This window comes from Homarus americanus, unplaced genomic scaffold (genome assembly GCF_018991925.1).
Source record: "Homarus americanus isolate GMGI-L3 unplaced genomic scaffold, GMGI_Hamer_2.0 scaffold23617, whole genome shotgun sequence".
Lineage (NCBI taxonomy): Eukaryota > Metazoa > Arthropoda > Malacostraca > Decapoda > Nephropidae > Homarus > Homarus americanus.
The window spans coordinates 5,635,451-5,657,873 of record NW_024720711.1 but is presented as its reverse complement, the minus strand read 5'-3'; the positions used below and the strand labels follow the sequence as shown (position 1 = coordinate 5,657,873).

Below are 22,423 nucleotides of genomic sequence, written 5' to 3'. Positions count from 1 at the left end.
TTTGATTGTAAATGGATTTCCAAGTTACAAAATCTTGGAAGCTGATTCCTGGGTTTAAGACAATCAATTAAAATTCTGTATTTTTTAATGTATTAATAGCTTAAAATAACAAAACAAAGATTAATAATTTTTTCCACAAACACCTGTGGAAATAATATAATATGGCACTTAACTTCTAATAACACATTTAAACTCGGAAGGCAGGAACCTCGAGCCAGACTACATATTGATGTGTCCACCGTCCACACACACACTTGCTTATTCAACACCAAAAACTCTTACAAAAGTGCAGTGTTAAAAACTGATCATTATAATTAATAAAATTTTACTTATCAAGGACAGTAGTTTATTGCCTTACCTGACTAATTATTTTATAGGATGGTACTGTACTACTTTAGTGGTCTTCAAGAGTTAATGTTATTATGTAAACTGTACATTCAAACCAGTGCCAACATGTAAAGATTACTTCACTCCTTGGAAGAGCCACGTCTTCTGCCCTTGATGTAAAGTCTTCCCTTTCACAGAGTTCCAGTACACTAGCAGTCTTCAATAATTTACCCACATTATAGTACGTACTGTATAATTATCCATCACCACTGAGCTTACATTGTACAGTAAGTACTTTAGCATTGATATTCCAGGGGTAACTTGACACAATTATAATTATTGGACAACCCCCAGTCTGGTGGTATGATATTCTAGATAAGCAGATGTATGTTAAGTCAATGTACTACTGTACTGTATATGTAATTTTTGAGGCTCCAATTCCAAAGCATTAAATACCAAGCTGGTGGACAAGCACTTTCATACATTTACCACTTACAATAATACTACAATGTACTACAGGATATAGACATTCTGGGTGTACAAAAAACTAAAATAATATCATCACAGACTAACTACTGAGAGCACTGTATAAAATATTGTCATGACTAAATCAGAGACCAACACAAGCATGTTAATGGTCTATTTAGGTAAGTGGAATGTATAGTGTGAACACCATACCACCACAGGCTACTGACTACTTCCAGGAAAATTTGTATGTAATAGTCATTAGAACACCACTTGAAGGTTTCTGCTTTTAGATTACTGTATATCTAAAAGTTTTCATTTACAAAGAACATAATATGAATTTACTGTGGCTATATAATTACTAGGCCCACCCCTCGTGTGGCAGGTAAATTAATTATAATTAACCTGTATAACAAAATAAGAGTACTGTACTTACTCATGATGAAGAAAAGTTGGGTCTCATCTGGAAGCAGGCACCCTCCTGGAAGGTGTGTTGCATAATAACAGGTGTTCCGGTGAGGGGTGCAGTTCAGACTTGATGCCATACGCAAGATATAAATGTGTTTTTTCTCTTCTATGTATTTATTTTTCATAAATTCACCACTAGCTTTGTATAATATACTGCATACCATTTTTTTTTAATACAACATTAATTTTAAAGTTAAAGTGAGGTTCTAATGCAATAATTATTGTGGTAAATTGCAGTCTTGCCTCAATGCTGAGGTTGAAGTGGTGCTGGCATTAACATATCATACTGTACTCTCTTCTTCAACATGATGAAGAACACTGACTTATTCACACACACAAAATTTCTATGCTGTATGACAACACTTGAGGGCTTGCCATTTAAAACTGCCATAACTAGTATTTGCCCGCCAAATTGCTGAGCGTGAACTTTGAAGGCAGAAACCCTATCCCTGTACCGAACAATATATACAGTCAGTAAAATAAGTATCGACCACCTCAAGGTCACTGGAACAGAAAATGAAAGTTAACAACCAACTGATGCCGGTAACCACAGTCTTGACATAATGGCTCATATTGTTAGGCACAGCAGAGTGGTTGAAACTTTTTTAATTGACTGTACTGTACCAGCTGCAGTGAAACGGTTAAATATTTTCCTTAAAGGTGTTCATTATCTCAATAATGCCAATCTTACAAATTATTGGTTCCTACACCATGCAACAAAAACATGGTAATAAACTTTGTAATTAAAATACAGTATGATTCTACACAACCATCAATGTTTACTTGAGCACCAGTAAAAGTTATTATGCTCCACGTACAGTTTCACACAGATATATAGAGCTTTCTCCTGTGACAGAGGTATGCCACAATGACCCAGATACTCGTACCCCATAAGTTCATGAGGAGAAAATAAGCATGGTATTGTTTAACAGGTTCCCAGAACCAGGGGAATAACCCATTACAAACTTCGTGACCTACGTACAGCAGGATGGCGTTCATACCTGTGGGGAGAAAAGGGTCTTGTGGAAATTGATGTCAAACACTTATGACAATCTCACCTGACCAGCATGAGCGGAGATTTGGAATCTCAGATGTCAGTGGATTGGTAATTAATAACAAGAGTTTATGGATTAAGTGGTCCAAGAGATATGGATCATCTGGATGATAATGCACCTTCATGTTCAGCACAGCACTGCAGAGTTCCTGGACTAATATAGGGTCTAGAGAGCTTTGTTTCCTTGTAATTTAAATAAGATACATTTAGGTCTCCCCACCCCTAATTATTATCTACTGACGATTTCCACTTTTTCTTATTCATCTTTCACTTCCCATTTTCCTCTAAAAAACCATCTCGGCAGACCCTGATCTGTTGCACACTTTTTTCAGTGCTACACAGTACTGTTTCCTGAATATCCATCCTCCTCTAATCCAGTACTGTACTATCCTCATTTATTCTTCGCTTTTGTAGTTCTCAAATGTGACTGAGCATATGCACCAAACTTATGATGAACAAAGTTGAGACGTGATGTAATGTAATATAGCTAAGTTATGATACAATGTAATAAGTACTTACCAGGATATCTGAATGGGTTGCCACTCCACCATTTCCACTTGTCTATGACCAAGTACAAGAATGACAGCAGGAGGAAAGCAAAGCAGGCTGTGGTCAACACAAACGACAGAGACCAAAGGTTCTTGTTCACAGGAATTGGACCACCTTCCTTACGCCAGCCACAGATGAAACCTGCTAGCATGCCCTAGAAAAAGCAAAAGAGGTAGAAACTTAGGAAGAAATACCATGGCAAAACCCTATCTTTAAAAACTGATATGTACAGTACATTTATATGGTTGTAGTGTTGAAATTGCACTAAAAATTTAAGGTGACAAGAGTATATTTATGTGCAAATACTGTGTCATATAAGCTGGTAAAAAGGAAAAGAATTAGACAGAGGCTACCTACAGTAATCTCCTGCAGTTGACAAAGGCTAGGTCTATTGGGAACAAAGGCATTTTATAATGTATAAAAATTCTAACATTACACAGAGCAAGTACAGTATTAAAAATATTATACAGTACTGTATTCCCTTAAAGCTCGCTGGGGTTAGGTAAAATGGACCCTGTGAGAAAGCAAAATCCTCGAGTTTTTGATGCCAGTCCCAGGAGTGTGCAAAATACATACCCTGTATACTCCTGTATAAATAGCTATATGCACATGTATAACAACATTATGTATGCACAAGAAAATATAATAAATATGAAATAAGTTAAATAAACAAACATGAAATAACACTGTACGGACATTAGGCCCACACTGTGATAGTGTGCTAGTGACAATGCAGAGACAATACCTCTGAAACATCAGCTGATCTGGTGCACAGGATATAAACAATCCCTGTACTGGACAGTTCCTAGTGAACATGCCCGGTACCGATAAATATTTGTAATGTGTATACTGTAGGTACCTATACGTATAATTACTGTATAACCTTTTGTATTAAATTAGGTAAATTTTATTAATAATACCAACAAATGTATGATAATAGGTCCATAAATTGATAGTGAGCTGTGGTTGTGAGAAACATGATAGCATATAGCCAGTGATTTGGCTTTGCCAGTACAGTAGGCTATTGAATCTGCAAAAATTCTTTTTCCAAAATATACCTTGTTAATTATAGGATGCATCTTTTGAACTGGGAAATATGGTGCTTTGTATTGTCTGTAGTGTTGACTCCTCTTGATACCTGACACACAGCCTCAGATTTATTTTCCATGGCAATCCGTGAGTTTCTGAGGGACACAAGCTTTAAAACTGCGAGTTTTAAGGGAATAATGTACTATAAATTATAATAAACAGTGTAATGAAGCTCCCCTCTTAGCAATATACTGCAAATATGTGTAGAAAATTATATACCCAACTGTACAAGATTTTCATGAGCAAGTGTGAGCATGAACATTACATTTCCCCAAAAAATTTTGTTTTTCACCAAAGATCATAGTACTATACTGTATTTAAAATTTCAATTACACTGTAGACTATCTCATCCATTTAAACACATTTTCAATTTCCAGAAAAAAGGTATTCTGTCACATTTGAGGTTACTTCATAGATTTTGTTCAACTTTCATACAAAGGTACTTCTTTACATGCTGGTTAAGGATCTGGGTTCCAAATCTTAAAATTTGAAAAATTATTGAGCGTTGAAAAGATTTAAAATATTTAGAATACTGTACCGTATACGTTAAGACAAAGAACATGTAAGAGCTGGACTTATCAGAGTACGTATATTCATACATACTGTACTTCATATGTCTGGCAGTGGCCGGCACTTCCCAGTTACCTCTAGGCAAGCACACTATTGTTGGTAGTAAATGTTTATGTTTACTGCTCATGCATATTTTATTTTATTTTATTTTTATGGCTGATATATTCTCGTACATACTGTGCACAAAAACCTTTAGGACACCCAGGCTTTACGTAATCAGGCTAATAATAATTGTACAAATTACATGACTTGTAAGGGCTGCTGCCAGGATAATAATCACACTCTTGGTTACTTAGCTGTGCACACCCCGCACTGCTCATCAACTGCAACAAGTTGTATCAATGTTAAGAGACAACAAGAGTAGTGACTTACACAAGAAGCTCCCCAAGCCATCCAGCGTTTAACACGTGATCCATGGTCCTGGTAGGTGATAATGATGCGTCCTGCTGCTGCTCCCAACTGTACCTGATGGGTTTACAGTGAAGGAAAATATGTGAGAGAAGTGTCAGTGTGGAATACCGTTATGCTAGAACAAAGATCATTTTTTTTACTGCATAGAGAAAATGAACCATAAATCCAAGACAGTTAGGTTCTGTTTAACAATTAATATGTATTAATGAAAAATTGCTTGATATATGAAGGGACTCGTTTTAAAAATTGCTCCAGCCCAAAATATTTCCACCCTGCCATCAGTCACTGGTGTAGAACATGGACACAAATGCCAAGTGCTACAAATGGCAATATTTTGTCTGTGGTGCCAAGAGCATCCTGAAGTAGCAGTACAATGATAAAAACCTAACACAAACCTAACTTGCTAAAAAATATTTTTATTTATCACAGCATTCATTACAAAAATTATATTATTTATTGGTGAGAAAGCATCTCACAGTGCAGTGTGGGTGTGACATCAGTCCACATGATGTTTAGATGGAAGCAGAAAACATGGAACTCTATATTGATAATACCAACAGTTTACCACTTATCATAATATGAAGAATATAGTTATTTGACAGTAGTAAAACTAATTTAATTTTTAATATTTCCTCTTTACATACTCACCAAGTGCTGTAACTACAGTACACTCGTCCTTTTAGTGATAGCCAGCCAATGTAAGCACATCAGTCACCCATTCTACCACACACTGCCAAGTCAGGCAAATATGCACCCAAGCAACTCAATTTGTCTTTATTTACTTTTAAGTTTTATATAGAAACAATATGGAACAGCTTAAGTTCTGAGAGATGAAAAAGAAGTAGTGAGTGCAGTACCATCACTACTGTACTGTATTTGTCTTGAGACACTTTCAGGACAGCACACCTGGTTAGAATCCACAATTTGTTCCGAGAGAAAAAAGAGAGCTGCTGGACAGCTCTAGTCCACAGGTGGTACTGGCCAGCACCCAGAAAACAAATGCTGCCATATTGTCTAAGCTCAATAACTAGCCAGACTGGTCAACCAGCCACCGATACATCAACAAATGAATAGCAGATTGGCAATGCAGTGTGAGTATACTGTAGCACCAAAATAGAACTTAACTGTTAACACTGTTGTAAGAATACCCAAGAAGCCTTCAGGATCATAAGGCTCATCACTGTTGTAGATTATCCTGCAGGTGGGATGAGAATACATGTGTGCCTCGCCAAGTATCATCTTATCCACATATCCAGCAGCACCGCCGGTACAGTTGCCGTATTGTCCTCCATCATGCAAGCCCCCAGGACCCAGGTAACCACTGGCAACAAAATAACATTACTGTATATCATTCCTGGATCTGTTATTTACTGATGTTCATAATATGTACTGAGTGAAGAGGCTATATAAATATCATGGTTTTCTTGAGCTACTTATATATTAAATTTATCTGCCTACCCTATCTCTTCCAAGACCAATGGTATAGACAAGAGTAAAAACACCAGGCTTCCCTAACAGAACACAACAGTAACTTTCTTTATCCAATCATAATCAATGAAACAAAGTGATTCACTACTTCCAGATTCCAATCTTTTTATCATGATTGTTCTTCATAAAGAAAAATGTCCACTCATGAAAATCACGTACAAACTCTACTACAAACATACGTGGGACATCCTGGGACAGAAAGGCTGAATGTGATAACTGAATGGATGACAACCAACACGACGGTGATTACCCACTGCACTCCTGACCGCACGATGTCACGTATTTTCCAGTACCACACATACTGTAATGACAAGGAATGTGTGAGGAAATTAGCATAATATAATATCATGTGCTTACAACAAAAAGACAGTATTAATGATTGGAGAGGATAGATGTGCTGGTCATGTGTGATTGTGCAGTGCTGAGAACATTATAACAGAACACATCTGGTAAGGCAGTGAGAAAGAATTAATAATATTGAATTAGGGAGAAGCCATCATGAACCAAGTAGAAAGTGGAAATTGTTATTACATTTTTCACAATTGTAAGTCATTTTCTATACGGTGTAGTAGGGTGGCCAGAATCAAGAGCACCACTGATATCTGATGCCCCACCTCAATCAATCTATTTACTGTAACAAATGTTTTCTATGGTGCTCCCCTCCCTCAACAAAGACAAAAGATCTCTCTCTAGTTTATCAACACCAGTTAACACATCCCAGCATCATACATCATCAGCACATCCATTCCCATACATTATTTACCACCATGTTAATCAGTTCACCAGTCTTCACGCAGAAAGTGAATGGAAAATAACGGTATCATGGAAATCTTCTAACACACACACACACACACGAAGTCATCATGCATTAGATCAGTAATTTTTGCCTTCAAGCATCAATAGCCTTCATGACTGCAAGGAGGCAGGTAGGTAGTAGGCAGGCTAATGTGTTGTTAGTAGTTGTTGATGCCCCTCACAAGACACGAGGAAGACAGTACAACAAGAGGTGAGGTGCTGCTGTCTTTGGGGAAGAGTACTGGGAGTCCTCGTTATATAACTATAATGGACGCAGAACCCCATAAAAGAAATACCAATTTATAAGTAAAAATTATGGATGCATTTCACAGCCTATACACTAGAGCCCTCTATCCCATTTCCATCAGTTATATTCAATTATGTATACTGTACACAAATGTATAAAATGAAAATACAATTACCCGACATATTCAAATAAATATAATTATTATTTTTTTAATTACCTTTGGTATGAATACAGGGACTATTTGTGTTACCTTACTTAAACCTGGTGTGGCTGTGCACTACACTATAAAAACAAAACACTCTGGGTAACAATTTGTAGTACAGTACTGTACTGTATGTATATAGATTTACAGTATGTACTGTACTCAACACTAGTGTACACCAGTAAACAAATTATAAAGGTACAATAATACAAAATAATTTACGCACCACAATGCACCACTCATACCTCCTGAGTAGTGGCTGAGATGCTATGGTGCTGAGAGGGGCAATATGACTGACTCAAAACTTGTTCTCACACACACACACAATCAATTAGGCTGAACTTAATCTTGAACATAGTGTATATTTGGTAGAAACAAGAGTCCTCACATAAGGATGAATTTTCAATGTTTAACAGTACATTAGTCTATTTGATGCCACTTTCAAAATGGCAAAACTTCCTTCTTTTAAATATGTAAAAAAAAAGTCACAATATGGGTGTAGGGTATGGCTTAACACTCAACCCCTTCACTACGACAATGCCACTTTTACCCTGTATTACCGGGTAGGTTTTGTGGATAACGCCAGACAATTCTATCCAGCACAGAGAGGCAAAAACTGAACAGAATCAAAAGAATACTAAGTTGTTTGTGGGGGAAAAAAGACCAACCTCTGGAGACTCCTGAGGGTTCATAAAGTAAACTTCCATTAATGCAGTGATGAAGTAGCAGATGGAAAAGCGCTGAAGCACACCCATAATCCTGAAGGTGGGTATGTAATTGTGCCCATTTTCACTGAAAAATTAACAAATATGAAATACAAATGCTCTCCAAAAAGTCTAACTGTATAGCGTCTCCTCATAAACAGTGGTGAGGTACAACTCAGCTGGACATGCCTAAGACTCTACTACAGGTATTAAACTACTCAACTTTCTCATACTTGATAAGTTTTCTATTCTCTTTCCTGATTCTCTTAACTTGTTACCTTGTTTCTGTTTCACTCTTCTTACTTTATCTACAAAAGCAACTCCAATTATTTGACCATATTTCTATAACTGGAAGCAAACAGATGTAAAGTGTTTTCTACTTATGACAACCACAAGAGCAAGATGCAGACAGTTAGCGTTGGGACAGAGAGTTTTAACACTTAAAGATGTGGGGTTGGTCAGTACAGTAGTTGAAAAGTTTGGCCGTGGTTCTTCATTTAGTAACTTCCTAGAAAAATGTTCATAGATGGTAGAATCCATTAGAGGTGAAGATTAATATATGAAATTCTTGTGTGAACTGAACACTGGTCAGGAAGTTTGTTGTAGCGATGTGAAAAAACAATATAGTACATGTAAGAGAAAGATATGCCATTAAGAAAATGTTTAAGGTGATGGCAACTTTGGTTAGGAATAAAATTCACATTTTCCCCCTTAATATAACATGACCATGCCTTCTTTTGTCCCCCCCCCCCCCTTCTAGTTATTTAGTAAGAATTTCAATACCATCAGTGAAAGAACTCTACTATATAAGTCAATTTCAAAATTAACAAGATGGAAATATCACAACAGAAATTCAAAACATTAAATTTGTGACAATATACAGTACTTTGATTTCATTTGCCAAATAACATTTAAAAAGTAAAAAGACAACATGGATGATTACTAATCCTGAAATCCCAGCTAAAAGACATGCATAGATCAAGCAACTTTAATTACAGAACACAACCTACAGAGTTGAAAACCCAGGTCTCCAGACTGCCCATGTGTGTAACTGGTCATAGTCGGAACACGTCTAAAATTATCAGCCAATCCAGAAAATTTCCCATATTTGTTATTCCTTTCTAACTGCAACCTTAAGCCCCCAAAATGTAGACTGTGAAGGAGTGATAACCATGTAGCTCATGTGGCTGGAAGCTTAAGTGATCTTGGCTACTGAGGATAAAGTTAACAAAAAGCAAATGTGAGGTTTTCCTGGTAGAGCAGCAGCAAGACTCTTTAGCCTTCAGTGGTAGCTGACAATTAACAATATGCTCTCTTGAGGGGGAGCCTATGGTTGAAGTCAGGATGGATTAACTAATAGTTTCTGAATTAGTTGGATACTTTAGATTTGTTCTAATCCAGCAACCATCAAACATGTCAGGGTTACTGAGACAGTTTTACAACCCTGTAGAATGTGTACTATAACTGGAGTCACCTAAAATGTGCTAAGGCCATAAATACTGTATGATCATCATAACTTACAGTTTTAAGCCTTACATCCTTACCTATTAATGAAAAGACCTAAAGCAAAGAGGATAATGCACCTCTTGAGTATCTTGAGAACCATGCGGTACCTCTTGGTGGTCCGCTTCAGCTGTGACCGCACCGAGAATATCAAACTGACACCCATTATCCACATGAACCTGAGGAATGAATGTTGTCTGATATAAGTAAAACCCAGAGATCCTCAAGAGAATCCAAACATCAAAAAGAGTCCTCAGTGTCCTCAGAGAATGATGAACAATTGGTGCATGACTGTTACTAGCATATCATCAGTACAGTTTTACCACACAACTGTCTTTAATCTCGGTTTGTCTTGCCATCGTCATACCTTACTTCCTCTCTCTCATTCAACACAATCTCCCAACATGTAACAATGACATATATTCAATGTAAAATGAACATAAGGTAAAAACTTTCAATGTACAGTACCATAAGTTTTATATCATTACCGCCTATCAAATAAGACAAAACACCCCAAAAGTCATACCAGGGGAAGACCAAATCAGCAACAGTGAGACCATTCCAGCGAGCGTGTGAGAAGAAGTAGTATTTGGCCCCGCCATAGTTCACAAAGATCATGACCACTATGGCTATTCTGCAAAAAGCCAAATTAAAAATTCTATAAACAAAGCTAATTTAAGGGGCGGGGTAAGTTAGGTTACACTAGGTAAGGTCAAAGTTTACATTCCTTGATGTGACCGGTAGACGGACCATCAGATAAAGATTAGACTGTCACTGGATTGGGTTAGGTTAGGTTGACTTAAGCTGTTGCCTATTAGAAGCTTTAGAAAACTCCCTTGGTCAAGTGGTTGGAGCACACGTCCTTGTAAAGGTCAGCTCATTCCTCTCCTGCATCACTTTTTATTTTATCATATATTCTTCACAGCTTAACACAGGTCTCTCATGGTAGATCTTCATACAATGTTGTATGTTTATGACAGATTTCCAATAAAAAAAAATTAATTAAAATATATACAAAGGAAAGAAGAGAAATTAGTAGATTTAACTTGCCCTCTAAAAGTGTCCAGTGATTGCAAACGTCCTCCCTGCCTCATAGAATCAGGAACAGTAACTTGTGAAGATGACTCAACAGATGGCGGTAATGACTGAGAGGTTGAGGGGCTACTCTCCGATCCTGATGCAGCTACCAAAAGAGGGCTGTGTTCATCTACCACATGTGACCTCTGGAATATTTACCAGACTCATGTAAATGCTGCTAAGGTGTAAACAAATTAATGACAATATGCTCGCTCGCTCGCTTACACACACACACTGACCGAGCAAAATAATAACCTACAGAAATTCGCCTTAAAACATTTTCTGTAGTCACTCAATTAACTATCTTTACATCAGGGGAAGGAAGGGGACGAATTTCAGAATGAACACTGAACATTGCGATGTTCTGTTGTCTCGGTAAGGTTCTCAAATTCCTTAGTCCTTTGCATCATATTTGCTCAAAGTAATTTTGTAAAGATAGTTTTTTTGAGTGACTGTAAAATGAACTCCCATAAATTACAAAGCAACTCTTGTTACATCTAAGATAGCTGTATACAACTGGAACTTTGAATCATTATGTAAATTAAATACAGGTCTTATTTTTGCATGGAGAAGGAATACAGTAACTTGATAGTCCTTACAACAGCTCGAGGTGAGCACGGAACATTCATGCGACGAACGAGGAACTTTGCACACTGCCACACGAAGACCAGCATGAAGAAGAAAATAGCCGCGGTGATCAGAGCTGAAAATTCAAACTGGTTAACTCATTTAAGTCACCTCAGTACAGATACAGAGTACATGAAATGACATAAAACTAAGCTGGGGAAAGAAAAATCCAAGCTTATTTCACCTGAGAATTAACCACTCTAATGCTATTTGGGGGGATGAGGTTAGGTTAGGATAGGTAGGTCAGCCTTATGGTAGCTAATCTTTAGGTGAAACAAGCTGGAGTAAACATTCTTCAGGTCCATACTTAAGAAATACTTGATTCTACAATACAGTGACTAAAGAAATGTTTATGCACAGATGAGGAAAGAGGAACTGGTAGAGAATTAGATATATAGATGGGTAAAAATATGGGAGAACATGCAAGAAAAAGTGAGAAACCAGGAACAAATTATTTTACATTAATATATACTAAGTAATCTACGGAGTGTTGCATGAGTGTAACGACATCTGGCTTACACAAGGTCACTCCTTCCCCCAACAGTATTATTCAGTAATTTTAAGAGTTGTTAATTTTACTTACGGAGAAATTCATTCTGGGCTTTATGGAGGATTTTGACTTGTGTGACATTATTCGTGTTGATTCCCAGCTGGTAGGTGCCGTACTCTCCAAAATGATAGAAGAATCTGCCAGATAGACACAAAGATTTCATATACAGTATAATTGTTGGCACAGTACTACAGATAACATGGTACACCCCTCCTCTACCCATCACCATATGCTACTATATTATTTATGTATGTACTAAATTAATGATGGGCAATACTGTAGCACTTATTTCATGCCAGGTGGTTGTGAAAATTTATTCAGAAGACACTGGTACAGTACTGTACTGTATGTATGTATCCCAGACTGGAACAGGATAGTACAAGGAGTCCCCGGGTTATGAATGTGTTCCGTTCCTGAGGACATTCTTAAGTCGGACTTGTATGTAAGTCGTAACACATGCTGTGTGCATACTGTACTTACAGAACAATGTTTAAAATCTCACTATATCATAGCTTAAGTCCTTATATACATCTAAAATCACTTAATTTAAGACAAAAGAAGAAAGAGAATGACAAAATACAGTAAATGAAACTAAAAAATAAGTCATCCGGTAAATAAAATACTAAAATTTAAAGTTTAACCTCGTTCGTATTGCCGGGCGTTTGTACGTCAGGGACTCACTGTGCAGTATTGTATCACAACACTTGTCCTCTCTCACTTTTACACTAAGTATGAAAACATGCATAGCCGTAAAAAAATATTCTCAAACGCTCCGTCATACAATATGACAAAATGAACGAGAAATCGGAAACAAACTGAAAGAGGGAGACAAGGTAGAGCAACACACACGCACGCACGCATACACACGCACACGGCCATTTAATTTTGAGCAAATCCTACATACGTGTGAAGGTCACTCCCATCTTTATTTCTGATGAACAGTTCAGTTGGATATGTTGTGTTGACCACTAGAGCTTGAGAGGTGGTGGGGGCAAGGGTCAGGTATGGCCATGGTGGACACTGTTGAGTAAGTCAAGAAATACATTAGCTATGTCACAGGTCTAGCTGTCCATGACACTTAGATGCTTATGGTGATAATGGCATTTTTGGATGAAGTTCAAATGAAGACTTTTTATAATTACAGTAATACCCCCATTAGCTGGAAAAATTGCTGCAGAGCGTTTCCAGGTTTGAGAGGTTTCCAAGTACTGACACAAATTCTCTTATCCCCAGATTTTTGGGGGGCACTGGTGAATGTTTCCACATCTAAGCTACGCATCTGGCATGAAGCACCGTTGCTACAGAGGTTTAACTGCTGTCCGACAGATACAGAACGGTATTTATTTATGTAAACTCAGCTGTACATGCACTGTACAGTATATTGTCAATAAAAAAATATATATAAAAATTCCAGGTAATGGAAAGATCCAGGGATCAAAGAATCTGACTAACAGGGAGATTACTGTATTGTACCTGCAAAAATGAGTTATCGGATGTTATTAACAGAGTTTTATAAATACAGTAATCTCTAAGCATACAGCACTGACCAAAGTGTATCATCACTCACCATCACTGTCCAGTCTTAAGCACATACTCCCTCACTTTGTTTATCACACCTACATCTGGTCTTCACCTCTTCATCAGTACAGTGCCCACTTTATTTATTCAGATCAGTGTATTTGACCCAGATTATTTAATTAAGAGATTATTTACTAAACAATTTATACTGTCTATCCTGCCTTCAACTATCTCTAAGTAAACTAATTTCACTAAAATCTGTTCACTTGAACTTTGCAACAAAAACAGGGTCAGTTTGTAACAAGGCAGCTGATTGGCTGGCAGACGGAGACACGAAGAATAATTACAGTAATGTAATGTATAGTTCTTTAGTACAGTATTTACAGCAATCTATCATATTTATATTATGATACTTCAAAGAGATAAAAACTTTACTGTGTTGATCTCTGATAATTTCTGCACTTGGGGAAGCAAAAATTTGCCTGTGAAATGCACTGTTATAAAAATATCACAAGCAAATAAGAACATGATGAAGAAGCTTAGCGACAAACTCCCCCTCGCCAGGTGATGTCGCGCAGCAAGGTGGAGGATGTAGCTGAGAAATTATTTAATCTTTTTCTTGTTCTTTTTATGATACAGATCTGCGCAGTACTTATCTTTCCTGTAAATTTCGCAAGTTAATTTTTGCTTCACCATGTGCAGAAATTATCAGTTTAACACTTTGTACTGTAGTGATTCCATCCGGCAGACAATCAGCTGCCCTGATACAAAGTGACCCTAGGCCTCAGTTGCAATGTTCAAGAGAACAGACTATAGTTTGTATTATTCTAAAGAATCAATTACAACAATATGAAGTGATCTAGTATGTAACAATCTGTAATACTAAATGGTATACCTGTACAGTATATCTAATAGCCTCACCTTGTAACACTCAACAGCTTGTGCCCACAGCTGCAGATTATTGACAGGATCAGAATTGGAGACTTCAAGGCAGGCTTCCCCAAGAGTTAGGTGCTTAAGGTGATCCCCAGTGCCACAAGTAGTTGTGGAGGAGTCCACTAGTGACATGATGAAGGAATCCAGCACATAGGCCAAACCTTTGCCCAGTGTCAACTCTACTATTGATGCTGACTCTTGTGCAAGCCTGTTAGGAAAGTTAAATTTAGCTAACATGGTAAAACTCTCTACTCCAAGTACATTGTGTGTGTGTGTGTGTGTGTATACTGTACTGCCATTCCTTTGTGAGTGTAAGTAGTACATGATATGTATACAGGTACTGTATTAATTTCTATAAACATACATACAGATACAAAACCACAACAAACAAGACTGCAATGTAGTGTACAATATGGGTCTCACCTTTCCAGCAGCAGAAGGTGAGAGGAGGAACACTCACACGTCTGCTGTCACACACTATTCAGTATTATCTCTTACCCATAAGCTACCATGACAATACCCCCAGTACTTCATTGTATTAGTGACACAGATAACCAATGGTAGATACAATTATACTAGATTATATTAAACTGTCAATAAATACAGCACAAAACAAGAAATTAAATTATATATGGTAAACAGAACTGTGCTTTAGAGTATTTGGGATGGGTTATACAGCAAGTGTACTAGCCAAGAAATATCAGGGTGTGAGACAAAGGAGAGAGATGAAAAGCAATTTGGTGCCGCAAAATGAAATACTTGGATAAATACAATAAACTTTAGCATGGAAATAAGCATATGACAGCTTTGTTGTTTATCCAGTCACATTGCTTTACTGTTTACCATTGTTGTATACTGTACCTGCACTCTTTAGGCACACAGGAAACTGTAAACTCCCACAGCATACATACACCATACTGTACTGTATTGTACAGTACCTACTATGTCTATATTCAGGGTCCGACTAATTACCCAAATGTAGCCAAATATAGCCGCAATGAAGTCAAATAATGGTCCTACATGAATAAATCGGACTGCTAATCACTTCTCGACTAGTATTTGGTGTCACGAAGTCACAAAAAATAGGTAAACTTAATTTAATCTGAGTTAATAGATCGAGTGCACGTACCTAACCTAACCTAACCTAACCTAACCTAATCTAATCTAATATAACCTAACCTAACCTAACACAACACAACTCAGATTAAATTAAGTTTACCAATTTTTTTTACTTTATGACACCAAATAATAATCGGGAAGTGATTCACATCCCGAATTACGCTTGTACGACCATCATTTGACTTCATTGCGGCTACAATTGGCTACATTTGGGTAATTCCTCGCTCCGTCGGTACATGCACGCGATCTATTAACTCAGATTAAAGTAAGTTTTCCAATTTTTTGTGACTTTCTGACACCAAATACTAGTCGAGAAGTGATTAGCAGTCCGATTTATTCATGTAGGACCATTATTTGACTTCATTGCGGCTATATTTGAGTACATTTGGGTAATTAGTCGGACCGCTATATTCATGCTAAACTGTATACCTGCAGTTTTATTTACATACCTATCCAACTGTAAACATGCTGGAATTGTACCGTGCTTAAAATGTTCTGGGAATGCGTAGTTTGGTCAAAACATCATCGTAGGCTTCAGGTGTGCTGAGATTACCCCTCGGAATAATAGATTAGGTTAGGTTAGGCTAGGTTAGGTTAAGTTAGGTAGGTTTTGATCGAACTACACAGGCCCAGAACATTTTCATCACGGTACAATCTCAGCATGTGACTTGTATATTATTTGTCAATCAAGTGTCCCATTCCCTAATTATGTAACTGTATATTTTCAGCCTTCTGGCTGCTATGGTCTTTAAATAAACCATAAATTATTATTATGTAAAGGTCATGCCATCCTGAAGTCGTCATATGTTTAAACGAATATTAACCCCAATCTAATCAAACCTAATCTGCAAGTGACATTTACGCCCGTTAAATACATTACCCCCTAAACTACTCAGTACTAATTTTCTTATCTTCACTGTAGTCATTAATATGTTACAGACATTACATATGAGGGATTTTAACACAGGCTTTACCCAAATAAACAATTTTAATTTACTGTAACATGCTTCAAGTCCCTATACCAATATTTGTTAACTAAAGAATCAATTTTTACGTTTAAACTATTACGCGTGAGGTTTTAAATCACGTAAACATGACTCAAGTCACTGCCTCTAGTGTCATTCACTTCTTATTACCTTATACTGGGACCAATAATTGTGACACGTACGTAAACATATACAATTAAGTATGATAAACTGATATATTCTTATTAAAATGACAAGTGAGTAAAGAGAAGTAAGAAAAGAGAGATAACACAAGATAAACTCACTGGACCTCAGCGGCCACATCAGCTGATCACTAGTTCTGTTTGTTGGTTTTGTGGTAACTCCCTCGTGACTCAGTACACCTTAATTTACAAACTCACAATTCCATTACTGTACTTCTAATTTTAAAACATATTTAATGTAGTTCAGATTTTAATAAAAAAAATTAACAGTTAATACTTGAGGTGATCCTTTGATTCATTAAACAACTTTTTAATAGTACCAAAACAGGCAACTTCTAATTTCATCAACAAATAGGGTATGTACTGCCACCCAAAAAAAAAATATATAATATAATTTCTCATTTTATAAACAAAAACTCACTCATAAATAGAATTATTTCTTTATAACGCTTAACAACGATAAAAATTCTAATCTACGAAAATATTCACCACCAAGGCCACAGCGGGAAAGTTTTCTTAATTCAATTTACCATTACCCCAATTAACAGCTTACTAGCCTAAGGCGGTGGGTCTTTTATTTGTGAACTTTATTCTCCAGTGATAGTACAGGAGGAAACCTGCCCTGCAGCGCCACACCGGGTAACACCCTTTTCACGTAGTTATTACGCCTGAAAATAACCATAACGATTTTTTTTAAATTACCTTCGTTGTTTCTTACCGTATGATCTGATAATGCAATTAAGTAAATCCACAAGTTGACAGTATGGTGTCCCTCTCAAAACTACTGGAACAATACTATCATAAATGACCTGGCAGGCTGACCCATGAAAAGCTTATCGTGTCAGTGCTTGTGACGTTGTGTATGATATCGGGAGCATAAGGTTGACCCCGATCACGCTGTGTCAGGACTCAGGAGATGTTGGAAAGACCGCGTTGGTCTTTTTGATGGATACTGAGTGACAACTGTCGTGCCCCCCAATATCCAAGAGGTCGTCGTGGTAGTACAAGCGTCTAAAATTTGCAGGATGGCTACAGTATCCTGACAAGCTTGTGAATTTAATGCGCCCCTGCATGATATCCATACAGTACCTGTATAAGTTACATCTGTTGTTTATAAACAGGGGCGGATTCAGGGGGGTACTGGGGGTCCGGATCCCCTTTCCAACAAAAAATTACAATAGCTTTTCTTTAATGCAGTATTGTACTCAGGCGTTTTTGTATAGTAAAAAGTAATTACTATTGACCTCTGAATATCTCCTAATATCAAATGCACATGGCTTCAAAATGGTCATGATAATGGTCAGATTTAAAAAAGAAATTCGGGGGTGGCTTACAGGGCCCCACCCCTTGGGTGGACTCGCTGTGCTCACCATGTTCCCCAACCCATAACTTCTTGGACTCCCATCCCCCGCTTTTGATATTCCTGGATCTGCCCCTGTTATAAAGCCGTATTGTTCCTACTTGTCTTGTCAGTATCCAGCGCAGTTCCCCTCTGTAGTTTGGCGTGTGGTACGTGTTGCCTCCACACTACTGTTTTCTTCCTCTTTGAGTTTACAGTACCTTGGGTTGTCGAACTTGTCGGTGTCATCTCTGTAGTGTTCAGCAGACTTAGTGTTTAGGATACGAACTGAGTTATATTGATGTTATATAAACCATTTGGCTGTACTGTATATACCAGCAGGTGGAACCAATGATAAGATACTAGTGTTGGTGTCAGTGCTTCGTTTTCTTTGGTATCTCCAACCTGTTGCACTGGCTGGCTAGCTCTGTTCTGAAATTCTCCCCAGCTTTCACAGCGTGGTCTGTAGAGTACACCTTACCACCACCCCGTTAATCACCTCCAACTAACATTTGTCTAGCGTGACCGTGACTTTAATCACTACATCACCCGCCTTCAGTAACCTACAACAAGCTGGTTCACCAATATTTCCTGTCTTGTGCCTGGTGACCATCCTTCCTGTGTATTTTCTCCGTCAATGGTAAAATCACACCATTACTCCCCTCTTTCCCCGCTGCATCTTGGGCCGGCGTCCGTCCAACACAGCTACGGTATTCTCTCCCCACCGCCGCGTGAACATATCCACTGCTTAAATCAACATCTGTGGCCATCACGTTTCTACCTTGTGTCTACGAACTCCTAATAATCTCTCCTTTAACCGTATATATTCAGTTATCATCGGTTTAATTCGGTTATGCATCAACGTAACTCCTGATTCACAATGACTATTCTGACTCTTGGCTCCTCCCTTTTTCCGTACTGCAGCCCCGCCCCCTCTAAATCACATAGTAACGAAACTCCCAGAGAGAATTTTACTCTTTCATGGCTTATGGTGCCTGTATTAATTTAACACTACTCAAGACATGTAAACAATAATATACACATTTGTTCTTTCGTCCTTTCATTTTATCCTGTTCTTGTTTTTACTCCTGAATAAAGGCTCAAGGGTCTCACTAGATTTCCATGCTTCTACGGCATTACTGTATTTAGTAGTAAAGTGACTGGGCTAGTCACCTAACAGCACACAGTACTGTATATAGTAATTAAAACGTGACACTGACAAATGTTATCTTTCAGGTCCAAAACTTATCTATCTTTAGGCTATCCTCGGTGTCGACTTACCAAACGTAATAATAAAGAATTACCTAAAATACACGCATGATATTGACAGCATTGAAGGTACTTAGGCCACAATTGTACGTGTGCTTATGTTTGTTTTTGATAATTGTAAAAACAATCTTTAGTAGAATCCGAGTCCGTATGTATGAAATGGGCTTAGTGTAATAAATAACGAAAATGGTCCTCTTGCAATGAAACATCAACCCAACATAAACTTAAGAGTTCTAAATAACCTAACCTAACCATAACCATACCCAATCCGAACATTATAATAAGTAGTAATGTTATACGGATGTATAGATTGTCCTGTATAGTATAGCATCGTAGTTTGATCATTAATGTTTGCATTTATCATACCTTAATGAAGACATGTTTATTATTGTTATTATTATTAGATGTGGATATTTGGACTGCCTGTGTCAACACTCGGTTGATGGTGTAAATCAGAGTTATATTAAACATTTTATCAGGTAACACTGTGGCACGCGCTGGCCCTCTCTCGAGTGTCACTTATCAGGTAACAATAGCAGTGCCCAGAGACTATCTGTGGCGCTGATAGTTCTGCAGGGGTCGAGATGGCGCGAGCCTGGTACAGAGACATAAAAACCTGAAGTGTTCCAATACTCTACCACTAGGCTTCAACTCTTCTCACAATCCTTCGTTCAGGTGATTATAAATTATAACTCTTACTCGGGGAAGATTATATGGTGTATACTGTATATATAGATGTATATTGAGAACTTTGTCTTAATATCCATCTCTGGGTATTGTTGACAACATTAGAGCAGCCTTGAAGTAAGAGTAATATGCTGTATGGCTCAGCACCACGTTCTTATAGTGAATGATAACTAAAGGGTGGCAAGATTTTCACCTGGTAAACATCAACGTGAAGCTGCCCTGGGGAAAAAAAGGACAGGGAAACTTAACCCTTAATTACTTGTATCATAAAAGCTTAAACTTCGTGAGCTCTCCCCATAATTTACAAAACAGAGGAGATGATATAGAATTATTTACCTTATAATATAGTGCCATAAGAGTTGGTTTTCGGTATAGTGTAATAGACATTGCTTGCTAAAGGTAAACAAAAAATGAATATCTACCTTAACTTGGGTAGAAATAAGAATGTTTATCCCCAGAACACCTGACATACATACATGACCTAAGTAACACAGACAAGGGACAAAGATGAAATGTACCTGATATTAGGAAGAAAAATATAACCCATAGTAAAGGTGTGACTCAAGGTTAATTACTCCTTACCTGTCACGCTTAAGGTTAATTACTCTTACCTGTCACGCTTAAAAGACTTGTGTGTGTAAAGAGAGAAGATAAGCGTGACTTGTGTTCAGTTTAAGATATATTACAGGATCAATATAAATACAGATACAGAGCGACACACACACACACACACACACACACACACACACACACACACACACACACACACACACTAAAACAACGTTGCTATGATCATAAGTGTGTGTGTGAAATTACAACACCGGTAAGTATAATTCCCCGGTATCTTGGACCCGGTAAGGACTCGGGAGTCAACTGGGAGACCAGAGATAAAGGTAATCATCGTCACCTTTGTCTTGTTATCTGAGTGAGCACGAGCCTCTAGTGGCCACTCCCGCTACTGTCGTCCACCACCCACAACTTGTCATCCACCACCCACAAGCCATCAACCACCACCCACAAGTCATCGTCCACCACCCACAAGCCATCAACCACCACCCACAACTTGTCATCCACCACCCACAAGTTACCTAGCAGCATCCATAAGTCATCGTCCACCACCCACAAGTCATCAACCACCACCCACAACTTGTCATCCACCACCCACAAGTCACCTAGCACCACCCACAAGTCATCGTCCACCACCCACAAGTCATCATTCATCACCAACATGGAGACATACACCTTCAGAAGAGTTAGCCAGTAGTCAATAAATATGATCAGACACAAGCAATGATGGACTACACACACACACACAGTTAAGGAAGCGTAAAGACTCACCCTAAACGGTTTTTCCGATTATATCCAACAAAAGGCCTTTGTAGAGACTGAACCAATACAGTACCAGGCCACCAGCTGACCGATAACAAAGGGGGAAGGGGGGAGAGGGATATGATTTTTAGTTATATTATTTTTCTCTCTAAATATGATCTGGAAGGTATACTGTAGTCTTTTGGCGAAGTAACACCCAATAAAACACAAGTTGATTAAAGACTCGTCATGGCGTTCGTGTCTGTCAAAATTATCATCCTTCTTTTCAAGCTTTTAATAGGATCCCTCACGAAGGATTAATAAGGAAAGCGGAGGCATACACCAACCATTGGGAGGGGAAATTCTAAAATGGATTAGGGCATATAGTTAACGGACAGGAAACAGAGGGCCGGCATTAATGGCACAAAAACCGACTGAGGAAACGTCAAAAGTGGCGCAATCAACGATCAGTCCTCACATAACGACACAAAAACAGGCCGTATTATAAGGAAATCTTACAGGAAGACCAATTAGTGATGCAATTACAATGTTCACTATATAACTATCTATGATTTATAATGTTCACTAAGAGGTGTGTGTGTGTGTGTGTGTGTGTGTGTGTGTGTGTGTGTGTGTGTGTGACTCATACTCAACGATAAGTCCACCACAATAATATTCAACTGTGCCACAAAGGACAACTGAATCGGTATATGTCTTGTCCTCTATAGTAAAGTTTCCTACGTGCTGCTGAAGTCACACACCTCACCCACTCTCAGCAAACACACACACACACACAACACACACACACACACACACACACACACACACACACACACACACACACACACACACACACACACACACACACACACGCCTATGGGTGCCTCACAGAACCCAAAACACAAGAATGGATTCCCAAAGGTTTTTATACGTAAAATTTCTCCCTTATCTGG

General features: G+C 38.0%; 1 protein-coding gene across 1 annotated transcript in view; it reads right to left on the bottom strand.

Moving 5' to 3' along the window:
- Positions 1-67: 67 nt before the first annotated feature.
- The window catches only part of LOC121860830 (heparan-alpha-glucosaminide N-acetyltransferase-like), a 31,893-nt gene continuing 9,537 nt past the window's right edge, over positions 68-22,423 (bottom strand). The window contains exons 2-15 of the mRNA XM_042358217.1: positions 15,004-15,044; positions 14,566-14,788; positions 13,031-13,146; positions 12,160-12,263; positions 11,549-11,652; positions 10,923-11,095; positions 10,399-10,506; positions 9,914-10,051; positions 8,334-8,457; positions 6,601-6,722; positions 6,059-6,254; positions 4,895-4,987; positions 2,834-3,017; positions 68-2,261 (exon numbers count right to left, since the gene is read on the bottom strand). Coding sequence (XP_042214151.1) covers positions 2,083-2,261; positions 2,834-3,017; positions 4,895-4,987; positions 6,059-6,254; positions 6,601-6,722; positions 8,334-8,457; positions 9,914-10,051; positions 10,399-10,506; positions 10,923-11,095; positions 11,549-11,652; positions 12,160-12,263; positions 13,031-13,146; positions 14,566-14,788; positions 15,004-15,044 — 1,905 coding nt within the window. The 3' untranslated portion in view covers positions 68-2,082. The remainder of the gene's footprint in view (positions 2,262-2,833; positions 3,018-4,894; positions 4,988-6,058; positions 6,255-6,600; positions 6,723-8,333; positions 8,458-9,913; positions 10,052-10,398; positions 10,507-10,922; positions 11,096-11,548; positions 11,653-12,159; positions 12,264-13,030; positions 13,147-14,565; positions 14,789-15,003; positions 15,045-22,423) is intronic.